Here is a 21,076-nt window from a genome sequence, read left to right on the forward strand (position 1 = left end):
CCCTTCTCTTTTATTTCTCAGAGAGAATACGAAATTCCAGCTATCAGAAACCGGAGATCAAACAAGGCCTCGGCTGAATTCACTGTCAGAATAAAACCATTTGTTCCTGAGGCTTTTACTCCGAAGACCTCGTCCCTGGACCGTTTCCGTCTTCATGTGTGTGTTTTATGTGGTTTAGGCAGTCGTTCCTCTGGGTCGGTCTGCCACTGTTCATTTGAGAAAACATGGCGGTTTACTCCAGAACCTGCTCAGTATGCACAATATGTGCCTTTAGTTCTCTTAAAGGAGCCCACTCTCAAATGAAATGAAAAGAAAAACTATTTCTAAACTCATGTGGCTGCTGTGGACTGTTGCCTGACATGTGGCGTACAAGAGAGAGAAATGCTAAACACTGCCATCACAAAAACTAGAAAGGTCCAAATAGTCGTCTAACAACATGGCTTGTTGCATTTCAAAATCTGCCCCATTTCAACATTACCTTCCTGAAAATCTTCGAAACCTATTCAAAATCTATTTATTAACTCTTTCCTTGCCATTGACGGAATTTTACGGCTTTCCGTGTTTTCATTGTTATACGCTAGGGGGCGCTGTGTCGCATCTTCTGAAAGAGTACTGAATCTCCGGATCAAAACAAAGGCGAAAAAGAAACAGAGCTATTGCATATGAGAGCAGATGCATATGTAAAATAACGTGATCATAAACATTTAACAGCATATAAATCAAAACTGCCTAATGATAGCGAATGAAATGTCGACCCAGGACTGAGCAAGCTTGGGTGTTGATGGACTCGATCTACTCCATCTGTGTTTTGATCATCGTTCTGAATCTGATCCAGACATAGTCTTTGACAAAAACATGATTTTCTCAGTTTTTTGTTCAAAATGTTGCTTTTTTTATGAAGCTTTTTTTTTGGGGGGGGGGGGGGTCTGTTCTTCCTTTATACATAGAGGCTTTTGCATCTTTTTGCATCTTCAAGTCTTCAAGTGACATCTGAAATTTCCTTCTAGAATGATCATTTTTATCAAGCTTGTATGTTTATGTTCAGTTATTTCACTTTAATGGCAATGAAAATTACCTATTAATTGTCATTAAAGTGAAATTACTGAACTTAAATATACAAGCTTGATAAAAATGTCATTTTAGAAGAAAATTTCAGATGGCACTTAGAGGCTTTTGCATCTGAAGTCTTCATATATCCTCTGATATTCCTACAAGAAAACTTTCTGGGAGCCATGACATTTTTGGGAAAATGATCAAAAATGCTGGTGCTGGCTGGAAACTTAAAAAACACTGGCTGGGAAAGAGTTAAAAGCATTAAACTATTAGTAGAGAGTTCTTCACCAATGTCCTGCGTGTAGAATGAAGAACCAAACAACACTGTAGTAGAAAAACAACAATATTGTATTTCATTAAAAATGTACAAAAGTTATCTACATGATCCAGCCCTGTAAAAGGAATCTGTGCACAACAGGACAGTTTAAACGTATTTCGGTATATTGAGTTCAAATGTCCAAGATAATCAGTTGTGCGGTTCTCTCCGAGAGACTTTAGTTCAGTTTCTTTAAAGCGCTGTTACGTTCCTGTGATTCCACTCTGGTCTTCAATAATTCAAAACAAAGCAAGAGGTATTTCTGATTCTGAACCACACTTTCACCTGTCCAGCTTTACATTTCATAATATTTTATCTGCATATTCATTCAGATCCTTTCTTCTGTCTAGTACAAACAAGGATAGGAAGCATAATATTACATTTAATTTACAGAATATACAAAACCGTCTCCATTGAAGAGGCCCGAGAAAGATACAGTCCCAGTCTGCTCGAGTAATGTGATTCCTGCATATGCTTGTGCACAGCGAGGCACTTGTTTCTTTGCGTTCATGTCGTCAGTTCAGAAGTCGTATAAAAAAATACAGGACTGTCGCATATCAAATTCTCTGTCTGTTCATATACTGTATATGCTGTACATACACTGGTCTAAGGCAAAGTATGGCTTCTTGAGCGAAACAAAAAGATGTCACCAAACTAATACTATACAGAATAATACGCTTTTTAAAAAGGATTTGAAAAAATGTCAATGCAATATTATGTCACACCGGTCACACTGTCTCTTTTAATCTCGTGTTTCCTGTTTTTCCTATGACATCATATCGAGGAACTTGCTTTCCTCTGCGAGCGCAGTCAGCATGGAGCTCATGTCTCCGATGGCCATGTTGGCGATTCCCGCAGGCACCGGGGGCAACGTCACTGAGTTTCTGGGCGTGGTGAGACGGGAGGAATTCTGGGATAGGCTGCGGAGGAGGGTGGGGCTTAGAGTTCCTGATATGAGGCTGGAGTGATCGCCGTCATCCAGCATGGCGTCGAAGTCGATCTGCGGGTGCTCTGCTCCGCTTGAATCCACCGTGCTCGAGACCTGATTTGTTTCTGGGGAGCCCATGACTGTGCTTTCTGTCCCGATTTGCACTGCATCTGTCATCCCGAGACTGCTGGACTCGAACATGTGAATCTGTCCAGTGTAGAAAATACCATTGGTATCTGTGCCGTCAGCCGATTTCTTAGGACTGGCCTCAGAGGTGTCATATGCAGGGCTAAAGTTGGATTGTGGGTAACCAAGTTGCTGCGCTGCAGTTGTCGTTGGCACTGAGAGTTGCCGGCTGTAGGGTTTGGGTTCTGTGGGCGGCCTTGGCTGTAGCAGCCCATGGTTTCCGTTCAGCGTGGGATTCTGGGCTGGAATGACATAGCCTTGCTGGTTGATGTTCATCTGGGAATAATTTCCATGATTATTTCCATTAAAAGTGGCATGGCTTTGACTAGCCACCGGCTGAGCTCGCACCCTGTTATTCTGGACGCTGCCAGACTGTGCCGTCAGCGCTTTACCAGACGGGCTCAGCAAACCTACACTGATATCATTTGAAGCAGAACCCTCATGGTAACCATGCAGAAAGATAGCCTGCTCTGTGCTAGCCTGTCGTAGTGGTTGCCTTTGGTTGACCCTCTGTGAATTAAACTCGTTATTGCGTTGCACGTGGGCAGCGTGAGCGAGGTTGTGACTCATTAGCCCAACTTGTTGGTTGGAGTTGACGTTCTGAAAGGAGCTGAGGTTTTGTTTTTGTTGGAGTGCGGTGAGGTTTCCCCGCCCTGATCCCTGCTTGGTTTGGCTGTGAGATGAATCCACTGTCCCTGAACTGACCTCGTTCCACTGCACCGGCATCTGGCTCTTAGTGGCATTGGGTGAACCTGGGAACGTCTGCTGAGAGCTTGGAGTTGCCGTTTGTTGTGTTACGGCGTTCATGTTGCCTTCCACCAAGGCCAGGCGTCTCTGGTAATGGCACTGTTGCAGGGACCCAAAGCCGTGGAGGCCTTGTCCAGGATAGTGGCGGTACGTTATCCCTGGATGTTGGCTGGAATCTCCATTCTGAGATGTAAGGTACTGAACAATGTCATCGTGTAACATCATTGCATCATTGTTCTGGCTGTCCATGTCACTCACCATGGTTTCCATCGCCACGTTCTCAGAAATGCTAGGAGGTCGGGGTGGATATTGGTGGCGGTTTACGTTACTCTCAGACAGGCTGTTGATCTGTGAAAAGTGTCGGCCGGATGCTGGATGGTGCAACGACGGATGTTGGTTCACATTGTTCATGCTATTGAAACGTTGCTGGAGGGAATACTGCTCTGGACCGACTCTTCTAACCGGGTCGCTTGCTCTTCGAGTGATGTTTCCCGTCACCTCATGGGGCAAGACGCTACGGTTGGCGTAGCTGGTATCACTACACCTTCTGGGAACTGAAGGGGGATTGATGGGGAGTGTGGACATTTCATTGGAATCCCCAAACAGGGCCATCCGAGTCTTCAGGCTCATGAAGTCCATATTAGGTAGAGGGGTTGGTGGCGCGCCGCCTGTGGCGGCAGCATATTTGGCTTTGAGTCTGTAGTGTTGGGCAGGAGTCAGACTGAGTAGACTGGGGATTCCTCCACAGTGGCTGGCCTCACTGGACCTTCTAGACAAATCGGTGGAAATGGGGTCATAGGAGCCGGTAGAGCTGATGTTAAGGCGCCCACCAGTTTGTGAGGTTTGGCTGGACCGACGGCTTGAATAGCAGGGAGAGATCCCGGAAGAACGACGGCTAAGGTTGTAAGCCGAGCTCACGTTGCTGGCCAGACTGTCCCGACGCTCCACCAGTTGACTTAAAACCGTAGTCTCACCAGGACAAAGATCGCCCAGGCGCGGACTGGAGATGGAAAGCCCTGGATCACACAGACTGCCAGAACTTTCCAATAAAGAACCTGCAACAGGAAAAGAGCTGATTTTAGACAGGGTTCGTGCAGATACTGTAAAATGAAATTCAAGGACTTTTCAAGCACTATGTTTTTGGCTTTCAAGGACTACAATGAGATATCTCGCTTATCAAACAATATCTTTATCATCTTTCAAATTCTAAAAAAGGATTTATAAAAATAAACCAATAAAACAAAATAGTACAAATAAAGTGCAGCTTCGAAAGGATACTGTGACAAAGATATTGCTTTCCTCTTTCAAACTGTTTTTTCCTCCCATTAATGTACTGTATGATTGACCTGAAGAATGAAAGCTGTATCATATACTTGGATATTTATACGAGCAATATCACGCTCATAGCCATGCGAAATTGCTCTATATCTACAGTATATCAGACGGGCCGCAGCGTTAATTTTGCGTGAAAATATTTTTTTATTGAGAAAATGAAAAATCACATATATTGTCTTTCAATAATTCACGCACTTTTCAAGTATCTTTTCATAAATATGGCTGTTTTCAAGGGTTTTTCCAGGACTTAAATTTTAAAAAGTCAAATTCATGTACTTCAAGCACCCTGTATGAACCCTGTTTAGAGGAAGAAAAACTGGTTTTTGGGAGAGCATCAGTGGTGGAAATGTGATCAAATAAAAAATTGGTTTTGGTTTGTTTACTCACTGGTATTGATGGGTGGAAGCTTGGTGCTGGGGGCAGGAGGAGTTGGGTTTGCCCAGGAGCACGAGTCCCTCACCGACTTCAGCTTTTCTTGCTTCAGATACGTGAGTCTGTGGGCAGGGCTGGTGTTTTTGCGAAGATGGAGGCCCAACATTCCTGTGGAGACGGTTGAATCCACAAGGGGCGCGTCATCCAGGGCGCTCAGATCTCCCATGCTGCCCCCGCTGAGTCCCGTCGGCTCTACTCCACCGTCATGGTGGGCGGCACTGCCAAGTGGTGACGGCTCGCTGCTACATGATGACTGACCACCAGGGCTGGACTGATACATCTGAGAGAGACAGATGGGAAGTTTGAGTTTGATTACCCAAGAAGCTAAATGAAGAGAATGACCCAGAATGCAGACACAGCAACATGCAAAACACACGACCCTTACAATCACTTTCCCAAGTGTAAATTGCAAATAATGAGCATACTGATTCGAGGTTTGGGAAAACACCCTTCCTCAAGACATCCCACTTCTTTTTCCTCCCCCTTGCGATCTTCTCAGAAAGCTACATTAAGTGCCTGACAAATCGTTATTTCCTATGGCAACCTCTTTGTGCATTATGCATGTGGCCTGGCATGAATACACAAAGGGGGAAGCTCTCAACATAAATAAGGTAAGCTATGTCTTTGTATTCACGTCATATGACTGCACATCCCTTGAATGAAGCAAATGTATTCTGTCCCCACGTGAAGCGTGCTTGATCACAGCTTGATCACTGGCACTATTTGTTCAGGACACAAAAACAGTCTCACTGATATAATATTAATCCACTAATGGCTTTTATCCTTGAGTGGCAGGCGGGAGCGTTAGATCTCGGGATTGTGGGGGGATTGGGCTGGATATGTAGGGTGAAAGCCCATGGGAAATTAGAGGCCCTCTGTGTGTCAACAGATCTCATAATGTAGGGGTCCACATTTTTTGACGCAGTGATGAATTCAACACTCAAATGTGTGTACTATCATACTGTATCCTGAATTTGATCTTATAGCTCTGTGTGTGAGCTTTTCATGGAATAACCTCAGAAAAAAAGAAAATCATTTGTAAAAGAAAAAAGGAGAGAATCATGTATGAGACATTTACCATGCATTCTGTAAAAGGGCAGTTGACATGACATGGGATTCGACTGTGCTTAAACAAAAACCTTTCTTTTACTTTATATTTTCCATGAAATTATTATAATTACATCTGTGGGGTGACTGTCCGCTTCATAAGCTGTGAAACATCAAAATTTAAAAAATGTGGAAAGAAATTTGATTTAAAAATGCTGCCAATTTTCAAATCGAGGTCTATTAAAATAAAAATAAACTAGTCATGCATTTACATATTACAGTTTTATATTAGGGCTGTCAAACGATTAATCGCATCCAAAATAAAAGTTTGTTTTTACATAATATATGTGTGTGTATGGTGTATAATTATTTTCTATATATAAATACACACACATGCATGTATATATTTAAGAAAAATGTGTTATTTATATATAAAATATTTATATATAATATAAATTATATATAATATAAATATATATACACAGTATATACATGCAAATATTTCTTAAATATATACATGCATGTGTGTGTATTTATATATAGAAAATAATTATACACCGTACACACATACACAAACTTTTATTTTGAATGCGATTTAATCGTTTGACAGCCCTATTTTATATATATTGTATACGTGCCGTAAAATCGATTAATCACATCTAACATAAAAGTTAGTTTAAATAAAATATTAGGACACAAAGGAAGTAAATAATTTTCAAACTTGCACGTTTGAAAAGAGTAAGATTAATGTGTCATGTTTATGTGCAACTTCCATATTAATTTCCTTCACACAAAAATATAATTACGTTTGGCAAAAAAGGTCAAAATCCATGTCACTTGTCAACTGCCCGATGAACACAACAGTAGAAAGCGACTGATATTAAAACAGGATCCACGCTCACCTCAGTAACGTCTGTCCTTACGGAAAGTGTATGGGAGAGAAACAGGAAAGAGATAGCAGGAAGCACATGTAGAGAGAGCGGTTAAAGATGGACAGATACGGCAGCGTGCTTTGTTAGTGTGTTTGGATTAGCATAACCTCTGATGGACATTTTAATGTATATTTAATCAGCAATGAATAATATATTTGAGAGTACAGATTATAGCCATGCCACCACTCTTGTTATTCAAATTACATACATTTTGTTATGCATTCAATCAGGCCAGAAACATACTTTATGCACGTATGCAAATATAATGGTACACAAAATCGGCTCATTCACACTAGATCTTACCATAGAGTTCTCTGTCTTGATAGACTTGACTTGCAGATAGTCCTCGACGCCTCTAGTCGTGCTGTTGGCTTCAAGTTTCTCTTCAACCGTTCGCCCCGACAGCTTGGTTCCCGCCTCGTTCTCTCCGTTCTCCTTAGGCGGATGGGGTCGCGACGGAAGGTCACCGCGTTGTTTCTTGGTGACGTGAGCTTCGGGCCCGTGGACGGTTTTGACGTGTTTCCGAAGCGAGCTGGGATCGGTGTAGCGCTTGGTGCAGCCCGGGATCTTACACACATAGGGTTTCTGCGGAGATAAATATCTCTCAGTTTCACACGACCCTCTAACAGTCAAATGTACGACTTTGAATTAGAGTTTTATCTCTTCCTGTTAAGTCAGATTATCTTCAAATGGAGCAGTGGATGAATACACAATTAGAGGAATAAATTACGGAGCGTGTGCTTGACATACTGATTGTGCGAATGCTAAGCGTTCGTGATGCATGGCTGTTTACTAATAAAGTTGAGATGAAATGATCTTTCTCCCTCCTTTAGCTCGTGATGGATCAGCCGAGAATGGAAATGGCGCCAGGTTTCATTTTCTATGCGCGGTCTGCAGGTGGTCTGTTTCTCCGTTGGGGACGTGCTTGATTCTCACTAATGTATCGTGGGTTGCCGTACTCATTAGCTTCACAGCTCATTATTCACACACACACACATTGTGCACACTTGCATGCGTCGCTGGTTAATGGGACAACGTTGGGCGTCCAGGAGCAATCACTACACATGATGAGGGAATGCGTGAACAAATCTAATTTTGGCCTAAATTTGTTAGTGTATGCTGAAAATGGCACATTTACATAGCATTAGGCGGTTAGCTGATCCTTAATGCCACAGTGAAGTAGATTATCTGATCCTCTCTCTGAAGAACAACTACTGGGGCGGCACACGTCTGAAACTCGCGCGCGGGTGACGCTAACTGATCTAATGCAGTCCGCCCACGTTTATACGAAGAGTTCACCCAGAAATTAAAATATGGTTATAAGATGCTCACCCTCACGTTAGTAGTTTTTTAATGGGTCTGTGTGAGGAACAAACTGAAATTTAAGTCATTTTTTTAGGTTAATCTTATGGTCACCATTCACTTTCATTGTATGTAAATGAGCAGCTTGAATGTCACATAATTTGTCAAGATGAAGTCTAGGTCACTCTTATATTTTAAAAATAAATTACCCAAGTCTAATTACCATAATGAAAAGAAGAAAAAAAAATTCATTAATATAAGACAAAAATATTAAAATATTATTTTTTATATTTTTATTTTTATTTTCAATTAACAATTTATGGTTAATTAAATTAAATAATATTACAGTATTTTGATTGGCTGTAATGCAGTAAATTATGAAAACCTCAATGCACTCCATGCAAAAAAAATATCAGTGCAAAAATAAAATATTATTTTACATATTTTTTATTTAATTCTATTTATTTTTCAATTATATAACAATTTATGGTTAATTAAATAAAAAAAACTTATGAAAACCTCAATGCAAGAAAATATCAGTGCAAAAATATTACAATTTTTATTTTTATATTCATATTATTTATTACTTTACTAAATTAATATTTATACATCACGGTAGCATTTGTTGTATTGCTGTATTATTTTTTCAATGAACAATTATATATATATATATGGCCTCACTTTAGTTTAGAGTCCAATTCTCACTATTAACTATGACTTTTGCCTCAAACTCCTAATTTCAGATTATTAATAGTAAGGTAGTTGTTAAGTTTAGGTATTGGGTAGGATTAAGGGATGTAGAATATGATCATGAGGAATAAGGCTTTAATATGTGTTTTATGAGTAGTAATAAACAGCCAATATTCTAGTAATACTGTATGCATGCTAATAACCAGTATATACCAGTATACCACAATAACTAGTTCATAGAGAGAATTGGACTGTATATATAATTTAGATTTGAAATGTGACCTGGTTATGATGACATTCACCCTCATATACATGTTTGAATGACAATTAAGTAGATCAATTGACAGCGTGTATTTGTGTACACACAGATCTATCTGAATGAAGTTGAGTGTCTTTACCTCGTTGGAGTGTGTGCGGTTCTGGTGTTTGGCTCGGTCCGAGGCGTTGGAGAAGGCCTTGTTACAGCCTTCATGCTCACACACGTAGGGTTTCTCTCCGGTGTGTGAGCGCAGGTGAGTTTTCAGATTTTCCAGACGAGAGTACGCCTTAGAGCAGCCCTCGAACTGAAACACACACACACACACACACACACACACACACATTACTAGAGTTGTGCCAATTCAAATAATCTCCAGTGTTTGCTGACAGAAAGAAAATCCCATTGCAACATGATCAAATCAGTCATGTATTGTATATGCACAAACACTGTTCCTGATTTAATGCTAATCATCACATTTATATGAATGCATTTGGCAGATGCTTTGCTTGCATTGCATTCAAGGTATTTTTTATGAGTTCATGCACTGCACATCCTTGGAAAATAACCCATGACCTTGACGTTGCTGGTGTCATGCTCTTCTGTTGGGAATTATGTTTGATATAAAACCCTTTAACATGTTCATTTGCATATGTGTGCATACAGTTGTGCTTATTTTATTTACTTTTTCATTTTTTTTAAAAAGTATATAAATGCAAGTTCTCTTAGATTTGTATCTGTATTTGGGGGACATTTGCAGTATTTATGTATTTCACATTTTTTAAAAGTCTACAAAAGCAAGTTTTCTAAACTGTAGTTTGGGGACGTTTTTATTTTTAATTTTTTTATTATTTAAAATATATATTTATAAAGTACAAAAATTCATGTTTTAGGGTTTTATCTGTAGTTTGGGGACATTTTTATTTGTAAAATATTTTAAATATTTTTTAAAGTATAAAAATCCAAATTCACTTAAATTTAGATCTGTAGTGTGGAAATTTATTTATTTTTAAATATTTTTTTCTCAGCTGTAGTTTATGTATATTTGCGTGTTCCTTGTAAACTTTTAAAGTATAAATTATTTTTCTTTTAGGGCTTGGGTTAATCTGTACTATTCATTATAAATCGTTTTACATAAACAATAGAGGGTCTATGTTATGTCCTGCTATGGATGTCTATAGGTGTGTGTGTGTGTGTGTGTGCAGTAGTTTAATCACGTTTGACTCACAGTGCACTTGTGCGGTTTCTCCCCGGTGTGTCTGCGCATATGAACCACCAGCATGTACTGCGCTTTAAAGGGCTTCTGTTCGCGAGAGCACTCCTCCCAGCGGCACACGAACTCCTTCTTCTCCCCGTGGATGTGTTCGTTATTGATGTGCTGTGAACACACAAACACAAGCATTCAGTTTCATTCTGCTACAGGAATCTCGGGTCTCACCTCCCTTTGTAATGTCAGCGTTGTGTTTAAGGTCTAATTGGCCGTTCCGTACACACACACAAAAAATAAAACACACGGCACAATTGGCGTCATTTGGACGCAAGGCTGCATCTATCAAGAGCTTGAGAAAATAAAGCAATTTGAGCTTCTGAGGAGCCCATTTGCCTATCCGCCAATTGAAGAGCAAAGCTATCCATCACGAGCGTCTGCGTTCTCTACGTCTGTCAGACGGGAATAAGAAAATGTGATGGTGTGTGATTGTGAGAGAGTGTGTTTTTAAAAGTGTCTCTGGTGATGGACAAGAACCCTCAGATCTGAGTGAACCACAGATTTTCAATTACCAACAAACTCTGTGTACTCAAATGGCTTTTAAGGGATTCTTGGAAATGTACATTTCATTTGTTCTCTTCAAAATGCCTCAATGTGATTCATTAGACCGAGTGTTTCTCGAACGCTTGCAGGATCATTTCTCTTCTCTAACACTCACGTTTATATTCATTCTTGAAGCCTCGGTGTCAACTGGTCAAAACACTGAATCAACTGAACGTTCCAGTCTAAATGAATCACTCAAGAACATAGCCTGAACTCCAGTTTGGCATTTTACAACTCTTTTTTGTGTGTAGTAAACTACATCTTAACTGCTAACAGTTAGACTCCAAAATAGAGTTTGCAAATGCTTTTTGAATCTGTGCATCTGAATCTCTGAATAGAATCGAGTTGATTAACACTAAAACAACTTTCTGTTCGGTTTTTATCGTCCGCCTGAATCAATCAGGAATCAGAAACAATCCTCACGCATATGATTCCTCCACAATGAGCTTCATTATGGCCACATCTGTAGACTTTCCATCGTGATGTCCTACAGCAGCAACACTGAACTGCTCCAGATCACTGATAACACACACACACACACACAGGCGCCCTCTGTTCCTCTTTAAGCCCATAATGAGCTGTTATCAGAGTGTGTATCGCTTGTGTAAACAGACAATCAAGAGTGTCATTCAGTGAAGATCTCATTCAGTGACTGAGCGGAGAGTGAGAGTGAATCAGTCCCTCTCCTCAGCGAGTGTGTGTGTGTGTGTGTGTGTGTGTTTCAGTGTGATGGACGGGCTCTTTTCTCTACGCTTCACTGGTTGGCTGGAATGCCACAGAAAGTTGTGTCACCCCACACAGGACAGAGTGCATGCTGGGATAGATCAGCCCGTCTCAGGAAAGCACATCAAAGCATCACAAAGAAACCAGTCGGTCGTGAAAACACACCATCCAAATTCCTTTGACCTATTTCACTCTCTAAAGGAGTGTGCGAGTTATGTTTGTGTATAACAGACACAGACAGTTGATCTAATGTAACGACATTAATGTGTGTATATAATAATAATAATAATATGACTACCAGACAAAAACTTTTAAAAGTGCAGATATCTATTATAAAAGGACTGATTAATATGCTCATGTAAGTCTGTGTTTCATGTATTTTCCCCTATTTATTTCCTTCTCTATATTGTTAACCTGTGGTAATCTAAACCTTCTCAGTTCCACATGAACAATTCGGATCATCTGGTGGGACAGATTTATGCTGTGCCCTTTGGGTCACAGGTCAAGAGGTCAGAGGTCAGTGACACCTTGTGCCACTCAGCTGCCCAGGCCAAAACTGAGTCAGTAAATTTAAGTAAGTCTCAGATGGGACGCCTATTATACACCAAAACAGTAAGAGCTTTCTCAAATCTGGCTAGTTGTTATAAATGCAGGTGAGGTGGTCTGTTCCTGTGTAAGTGCCGGTTTTCGGAAAGAATAATGTGTGCAGAAAATTTGGAGGTGTTGTGAACCCAGTAAATTTGTGCTTGTCTTTATAAAAAGTGGATGAATTGTGATTCTGCCTGTTGATTCTGCATCTCTCCTTCACTGCTGGTATTCAGTGATTTCTTGACCCTGTTCCAGACGAGCACAGCTCTGAACCCTGTGTCCAACCCAGCCGTCTGTCAGACTATCCCATAACCACGCACACACACACACACACACACACACGCACACACACACACACTATCTTTGCGGGGACTCTCCATAGGCGTAAAGATTTTTATACCGCACAAACTGTATTTTCTATTCCCAAACCACAACCCTACCCATCACACACACACACACTAACCCGACCCCTAAACCTACCCATCACACACACACACACACTAACTCAACCCCTAAACCTACCCATCACACACACACACACTAACCCTACCCCTAAACCTACCCATCACACACACACACACTAACCCGACCCCTAAACCTACCCATCACACACACGCACACACACTATCCCTTCCCCTAAACCTACCCATCACACACACACACACACACACACTAACCCTACTCCTTAACCTGCCCATCACACACACACACACACACACACACACACACACACTCACTAACCCGACCCCTAAACCTGCCCATCACACAAAACTTTCTGCATTTTACATTTTCAAAAAAAATTAATTTATTATGTTTATTAACCCATTTCCCTCATGAGGAACCGCTGGCTGGTCCCTCGGTGTAGGTGAGCTCAGGTTTCACTATCCTTGTGGGGACATTTTGGTGTAATATAAACCTGTTCACTCTCACACACACACACACACACACACACTTACATGCACCAGCTGTTCCTGCGTGTCGTACTCTTTGCTGCAGCGCTCCCAGTGGCAGTTGGTCTCGTACACCAGCTCAGCCTCATGCTTGCACTCGTCCAAGTCTTCCTTCAGGTCCAGTGCGCCGCCCAGGTGGTCCTGAGGAACAGCAACGTTACGGCATAAACACTCTTTAGTGGATCGGCTTGTTAGCAAGAGAGAGAAAATGGGTCTCGTTCACTATTAATTGTGTGGAACATTCGTATTTATCAGCCTAATTCACAACACATGCATATGCACATTCATTTGTTCTTAATCTTGTTAATGAATGTGGAGTATTCTAAATGAGCGATCGCATGCCTGATGATAGTAATATGCATAAAACACGCCCACACCATCTCCATATAAGGGCTTTCCTGTACAGCTTTTAGTCACTCTCAGAAAACCCTCTTTTTTAAACAATTCATATCTATGCATAAAATTTCATTTTAACACGTTTTAAGTGTTAACTTCATGTTTTGAATCAATTTTAGAAGTAAAATGATTGATGAATCATGATTTTGTTTGTAGATTTCACTATCCAGTGTTTGACGGTACATTAGACGAGAGCATGCTTTGGATGATTTTTTCCTTGTCATTGACCCTGTCACATTTTTTTAAATCTAATTATGCAACATTTAAGCAAAATGTAAGACATTTTAAGCAATCTCTCACGCTGCTGCACATTTGCTTGTCAACTTCTCCAACACTTTCTTGTGTTGTACTATTCAGAACAACAACAGCACGAATGTGAGTGTGATGTTGTTCACTAAATAGGAAGTTAGTATATAATCAATGGACAAAACTTGGGCAGTTAGCTTGTTTTATAGATTTTTTCTTCAACAAGAACCAATGAGGATCATTCTCGTGTTACGCATCACATTTGAGCTTCAACAAGAACCAATGAGGTTCATTCTCGTGTTACGCATCACATTTGAGCTTCAACAAGAACCAATGAGGTTCAATCTCGTGTTACGCATCACGTTTGAGCTTCTGCAAGGTTTGTTCTCGTGCGTCAAGCAGGTTCGGTTGAGCTTCTGTTTATGTCCACTCGTTAATGTTTAAATGTGAATAAAAGCCTAAAATCAATCTGTTCATCATATAAAGCGATCGAGTCTCTTCAGAATATTTAGACTAAACCGCTCAATTCAAATGGATTAGTTTTACAATCTCTTTATGAACTTTTTGAAGCTTTAAAGTGGTAGTTGCGTAGACTGTCAATGGAGAGACAGAAATCTCTCAGATTTCATCAAAAATATCTTCATTAGTGTTCCGAAGACGAACAAAAACATTATGGGTTTGGAACGACATGAGGGTGAGTAATTAATAAAATAATTTTCATTTTAGGGTGAACTAACCCTTTAATACCACGACTTAAACCCAACAAAATATCAACGTCAGCTGTCGTCACTATTCCACATCAATTTGACATTGGCATTGCACCTATATTAAACCAAACCTCAATGTCTTAACATTGGCCCATTGGACAGACAAATGCTATTGTGCTCGATAACAGCACTCCCTCAACGCTGATATATTATTTACTCGGCCAGAATGGTAGTATGAAGACGAAACATTAATTGTGCGCTTGTAGAGACACGTGTGTGGTGTTAAGAGCGATCGGACCGTGCTCTGCTGTGGGTAGCGGAGACGCTCACACACTCACACACACACACACACACACACACACAGCATGCTGACTGCAGCATGTTTATCTCTGCCCTGTGAGCTATCTTCATCAATTCTGCTGGCCCCAAGACGACGGCAGCCGCCTTATTCCCCATGCATCAAGAGCCAACCTGCCTCACCGCCAAGAGCAGCCGCAGATTTGTCAAAAGATGAGCAGCGCGAAGGAGAAAGAGAGAGAGAAAAAACTCTCAGGTGACAATAACGGCCGGCCAATATTTCATTAAAATGAAGTGCTCTGGCACAGTTTACACGGCGCGGCGAGTGAGCGAGCCAACGCGTGTAAAGCTCTTATCAGCTGGAGTTTTTCTCGCGCGGTGCGTGTGAAGAAGCGGGTCAGGGGACCGCGGGGCTCCCGAGGGCCTCATGGCCTGTCATTGATCAGTACAAAGCATTTCAGAGAGAAAAATCCACAGTTTTTTCAGCATAACAGGACGAACGGGCCATTTCGTCTGTGGTTTCTTTGCGTTTTCCGTCAAGTTCTGTTCCATAACCTTGTGAGCGGCATCATAGATGATCTCAAGCCAGATATGTGTATTTCACAGAGAAAGCAATCCCAGAATGCATTGCTTCCGCCTTAGAAAGTAAATCTAATATGGAGTCATGAGATGCTGATTTTAAATATATTTAATATAATGAAAAATATTGATAGAACAAAAATAGTTAGCTATAATAAATGTCATTTAAGTTTCTATTAATATTTATAACTATTTTTTAAAACAAGTTTATACTAAAATACACTGTAAACAAACATCGGATGAAATACATTTTAATATAAATATAAAAAATATTTTGTAATATTAATATATAATACGTGTATTTTATATTAATATTCACTTATATTCTAAATATATAATATATAGTACAATCAAATATATTTTATATTAATGTTAAAATGAAATTTATAGCATAAAAATTAATTATGTATAAAGGTACCATACAAATATAATGATATAGTAATAATATTTATATTAATACATTAATGTAATTTATATTAATACTAGAATGTAATATAATACTAAAGTTGCAGTGATTATTTAAAATATATATTTTTTTTATATTTATATTATATATTAATATAATAAAATCTATTTTCTATTTTCTTGTGTCAAATCTCCACAATATTAGTGTGTGGACCTTCACTTGAGGTGTGTGTCGTGTGGAGCTTCCGCCTATGTAGAGAGCTTCAGATCGCTTACTAATGAGGTTACATTTCATTTAAGATTGACTTCACTAGGTTGTGGTCCCTTACCGGAGAGCACGGCGACACAGGTCGCGGCCCGTCCAACTCTGTCTTGACCTTTGACCTCTTGTGGTTTAGGGGGTTTACCGTGCTGCTGACTGCAGAGTCTCCATTTGTGTTCTAAAGAAAGAGGGAAGGAGAGAAAGGAAAGAAGTCAGCATCGAGACAGTGGGCGACTGAGTGCATGTGATGTGAACGCAGTGTTTAGCAAGGCTCTCCTCGACCCAGAATGCTGTGCGGTCTGGATCTGCTGTGTGTTTCTGCTTGCCTGAACGTGACACAGAGAAACTGCTTCTGATCAACAGGACAGCTCATGTGTGTGTAGCTCTAAGAATGATAATCAGGCTCTTTTCATTTATTTTTAAATAAAATGTACAATGAAATAATTATTGATGAATTAATTCCAAATTACAAGAATACTAATAGTTTATTATTATTATGGTTATAACAACACTACAATAAAATATAATAATTTCTTGAAAAATATTTGTTATTATTAATGCATCTATTTATGTTATTATTGTTGTTTGTATACCACCACCATAATACATTTTTTTATGCATGTGCTATACAGATACTACAACTACTACTAATACTAAATATTATTATAAATATATTACAATGAAATATAATCATAGTTTATTGTGAGATTTTTATTATTATTATTAATTGTATTGAACCATTTATTGATCAATTATTCTATATATATAAAAGGTGCTATACAAATAATAATAATAATAATAATAATAGTTCTATAAATGTAATATTATAAATACAAATACAATAATATATTAAAAAATAATTTGTATAGCACTTTTTACACTTTAATATCGATAAAAAGCATTCTAATAAACGAAATAAAAGGAGACTGGTAAAACTGAGTGTGGTTGTGTTGGTGTGTCAGTGGTCAGGTGTGTTACCTTCGTGTCGATGTCACTGGCGGTGTGTGTGGGCAGGGTGGAGAGGCTCAGTGGGATTCTGCTGGAGAACGCGGGTGACGACTGTATGAGCGGTGGAGTGTGTCCGAACGCACTGAGGCTTCGCTGCTGGGACAACAGCTGCTGATACGCCACCGGATTAATGGAGTGTGGGAACGGGAACGAAGGGCTGGAACAGAGGAGGAAGTGATAAGCATGTGCTGTCTGTGCAAACGATCGGTTCTGACTGTCTCAAGATGTCACGAGAAATATCTTCAGGAGACTTTTAATAGAACAATCGGAAAAAAAACAAGGAAATCCCACACACTATCAATACTTGCAAACGAGTATCAAAATTGTATCATCAACGTTTCGGTCTCATTCGGTCTCAAGACCGAAACGTTGAGACCGAATGAGACTGAAACGTTGCTAATAAAAGTTTTATACTCGTTTGCAAGTGTTTATAGTGTGCGGAACTTCCTTGTTTGTTTTTTTGGGATTTTTGACCTGACTCAATTGGTATTTTCGATGGTGATTGCTAATTAATACAACAAACAATAAACAGGCGAATCAACAAGGAAAAACATTCCACATACCCATAATGTTAACTAAAGCTTGAACAGAAACTGAGGGCTTCTATACATGGACAACAAGGGGAGCTAACGAGACTGATTAACGACACACAGCTGAACCAAATGAACTAATGAAGACGTGATGTTGTCCTGCTCCACTTCACAGACACTGAGGCCACATTTACACATAGCCGGCGGGTATTTAGAGAAACGAATCCCCCCCCCCCCCCCCCCCGTTTTCAATAATAACATCATGCACACAACATCGTTTTCAAAAAAGTTGTCATTTCCGTCAACACGCATAAATACGCCGTTGAGCGCCATCATAACTACGCCAAACCTATGGGCGGCAGGAAGAAGGATAAAGCCATGCAAGCCAATCAGAATCCTCAGAATCGACAACAACGAATAACACGAGCGACTTCCTAGGGCGCTCACATGATGTTAAGCATTTTCTGGCGCATAATGTGACGTTTGAGAACCTAAAACCCGGTTTCTCCCAGTTGACACGGCAACACATAACCGGCGTTATCAGAAATCTCCACTTTGGCCGAAGTTTTTAGAAATAATCGTTTTCTGTGATAAAAACGGGGTTTTCGTGTAAATGAGAGGCCAAACCGCAGGGAAATATCTCCTTAGTGAAAGGAGAATTTTAGAATGACGGGACACTCGTTTATATGACACTTTATTCAACAAGAAGAACAGCTCGCTCCCGCGTCATTATGCTATTTCAAAGTCATTGCACATGCGCAGTCCTTTCAGTTTCGGTTTTCAATCCGATCAAGTGTTTACATGTTCTCTCGATCGGATTAGAAAAGGAATAAATCGGATCGAAATTTAATTCGGATCGAGCTCAATCGGATCGATTAAGGTGTTTACATGAAGGCTTTTTGAGCCTTTCAATCCGAATACTAACGGATTATTTGTTTGCATGTAAACGTAGCCACTGAGAGATTAAATCCAGTTAGTACCTGATTCCTCCGACAGACAGGTGTCCATAGGAGCTGCTGGCGGCCGAACTGGAGCGGGAGTTGTTGATGTAGGCCACCAGAGAGTTGGGTGATGTTCGGATCATGGTCTGCAGGTCGATGCTGGCGTCCGAGAGCGGAGAGATGGATAACGCTCGCTTTCGACTCAACCGGGGCGTCAGACGAGGGCTGGGAAACCGTGACACTGTGGAACATGCAAACACGCAACATGTTAAAGCATGCAGTCAAACCTCTCTTTAAACAAGTTTATTGTGCAATTCATCAATGCAAATTATTCCAAATCTTTATGTGACAATGTCAGAAATGCACAAAATTTGGCACACATGTATACCAGGGCAGTCTGAGTGCACGCACCAAATTTAAGCCATTTCCACCAATAGTTGGCGCTATAACTTAAAAGAATCTTAAAACTGTAACTGTGATGAAGTTTACCCCAAAATGTACCTCAAAAACACCCACTGCAACACCCATATGGCTGTATGCTGAAAGTTGCCAGCTGTTCCACATCTGTTTGGAGCTTATGATTGCTGCTAATTGCAATATTTTTGATGCTCCAATGCTTATAAAGTTTCTGTACACTCGGGTACTTTGGGTTAATTGGGACTAAACGGCTTATAGCCAAAGAAAATGGTCTGTAGTTTTGATACATGCATCTGAGAGCTGAAAGATAGACAGTGTAAAATTCTGTAATTTTTTGTAAAATTAATGTTACTTTCTTAATAAATGTTTATTGTGCAATTCATCAATGCACATTTTTTTTAATAATTCAAAAAAATTTTTTTTATCCATCAGGATTTTAATTCCAGTTAAAATCCATAATTCTGAATAGCATAGAAACTGTCCAGTCATTTCAGCAGATACTCCCAGCATGACACCAGCAAAACACCAGTTCAAGTGATCAATACTTCAGTTTGATTCTCTTTCTCTCGCTCGGGAGAATCTCAGTGTGTCATTTCCAGTTTCGTTCACTGCTGAGCTATTTTAGGAACCTCACAAGCGTGTGTGCACGTGTGTGTGTGTGTGAGTGTGGAGTACGACTGCATGATCGATGCTCTCACACACCCTCTGCGACACACGGCTCCGCAGGATAGAGCCGAACCCCATCAATAAGTGCTCAAGATTGATTTCTGGCCGTGGAAAACAGAATATACTGTACTTGGATAACGTGACTTCACTGGGAAACCGGCTTCACTCCAGTATTACAAGGATAGTGAAGAAGCCACAACAAACTTTATGCAAAAAAAATAAAAAAATAAAAAATTGGCATCAATCTTGGCATCCTTTTTTGCTCTTAAAATGATCTTAAAGTTCATTAACGCATGATTGTCTAATTGATAAAAAAGAAAGTGCCAATAAAATGAAGTAATATTTAAAATATTTCTAACAAAATTTTTCAATTATTATTAAAAAATGTTTATATTTAAAATATTATATAAAATTATATTTAGATTTTATATTAAAATATTTTTTTATTTCTGTTCAATATTTAAAATGTATAAAAATATTTAACATATTACTTTAAATAAAATATTATTTTAAAAAAATATTTTATTTTAAAAATATTTCAAAATAATAAAAAAATACTTAAATATATAAATATATATAAAAATATATAAATATAATACTTATAATTTAAAAATAAAATATTTTATTTTATTTTAAAATAGTGTTTCTACAGCTACTTATGTTTTGGTCATATTGTATGTAAAAAAAAAAATACAAAGAAGAAAAATCAATTCAAAGTATTCTGAAAATTAGTTTAAAGTGATTTATTGTGTTAAAGGCTGAATAGGAGTAGTGAAAAAATATCGTCCCCATCTCAAACTCAGCGTGACCTCATTTTGATTTGATTTGGGATAATTAATCCTTCCCAATAAATTACCGTAATTACCCAGATAACAATCAAACGATTGCAGACTTGACTTTGTTTAATGTGGGTAATTTACAGAACCGATTCTGGCTCAAAAAGAAATGTGTGTGAATAATAAGTGTATGTTTGTGCGTCAGTGGCTCATGATTGTCTTGGTGACATCAACAGGGATTCAAAAGACTTTCATTTAATATTTCTGCGCCATTAAACCGGATGCTTTATCATTAAGGTAGTGATAACTTGTGTAGAGTATGTTTCAGACCAAAGAAGCTCTGAGCAGTTTGCTATTTCAGTGGAGAGTTACTGAGACAACTGCAGCTAACTCAACAGGTGCTAAGCATTAGACCCTGTGTGTGTGCGTGTGTGTGTGTGTGTGTGTGTGTGTGTGTGTGTGTATGTGTGTATCCAGAGACTCTGGCAACCGGACGTCCATAATGATTTCATCACGAGCAGCGCCAACACAAGCAGGATTACACAAATCAT

At 39.4% G+C, this 21,076-nt stretch overlaps 1 protein-coding gene across 1 annotated transcript in view; it reads right to left on the reverse strand.

Moving 5' to 3' along the window:
* Positions 1-1,381: 1,381 nt before the first annotated feature.
* The window catches only part of gli2b (GLI family zinc finger 2b), an 88,567-nt gene continuing 68,872 nt past the window's right edge, over positions 1,382-21,076 (reverse strand). The window contains exons 6-14 of the mRNA XM_079857792.1: positions 18,706-18,907; positions 17,166-17,352; positions 16,255-16,365; positions 13,302-13,436; positions 10,453-10,602; positions 9,367-9,531; positions 7,280-7,561; positions 4,953-5,277; positions 1,382-4,285 (exon numbers count right to left, since the gene is read on the reverse strand). Coding sequence (XP_079713918.1) covers positions 2,136-4,285; positions 4,953-5,277; positions 7,280-7,561; positions 9,367-9,531; positions 10,453-10,602; positions 13,302-13,436; positions 16,255-16,365; positions 17,166-17,352; positions 18,706-18,907 — 3,707 coding nt within the window. The 3' untranslated portion in view covers positions 1,382-2,135. The remainder of the gene's footprint in view (positions 4,286-4,952; positions 5,278-7,279; positions 7,562-9,366; positions 9,532-10,452; positions 10,603-13,301; positions 13,437-16,254; positions 16,366-17,165; positions 17,353-18,705; positions 18,908-21,076) is intronic.

The sequence above is a fragment of the Squalius cephalus genome (assembly GCF_949319135.1).
Source record: "Squalius cephalus genome assembly, chromosome: 22".
NCBI classification, from domain to species: Eukaryota; Metazoa; Chordata; class Actinopteri; order Cypriniformes; family Leuciscidae; genus Squalius; species Squalius cephalus.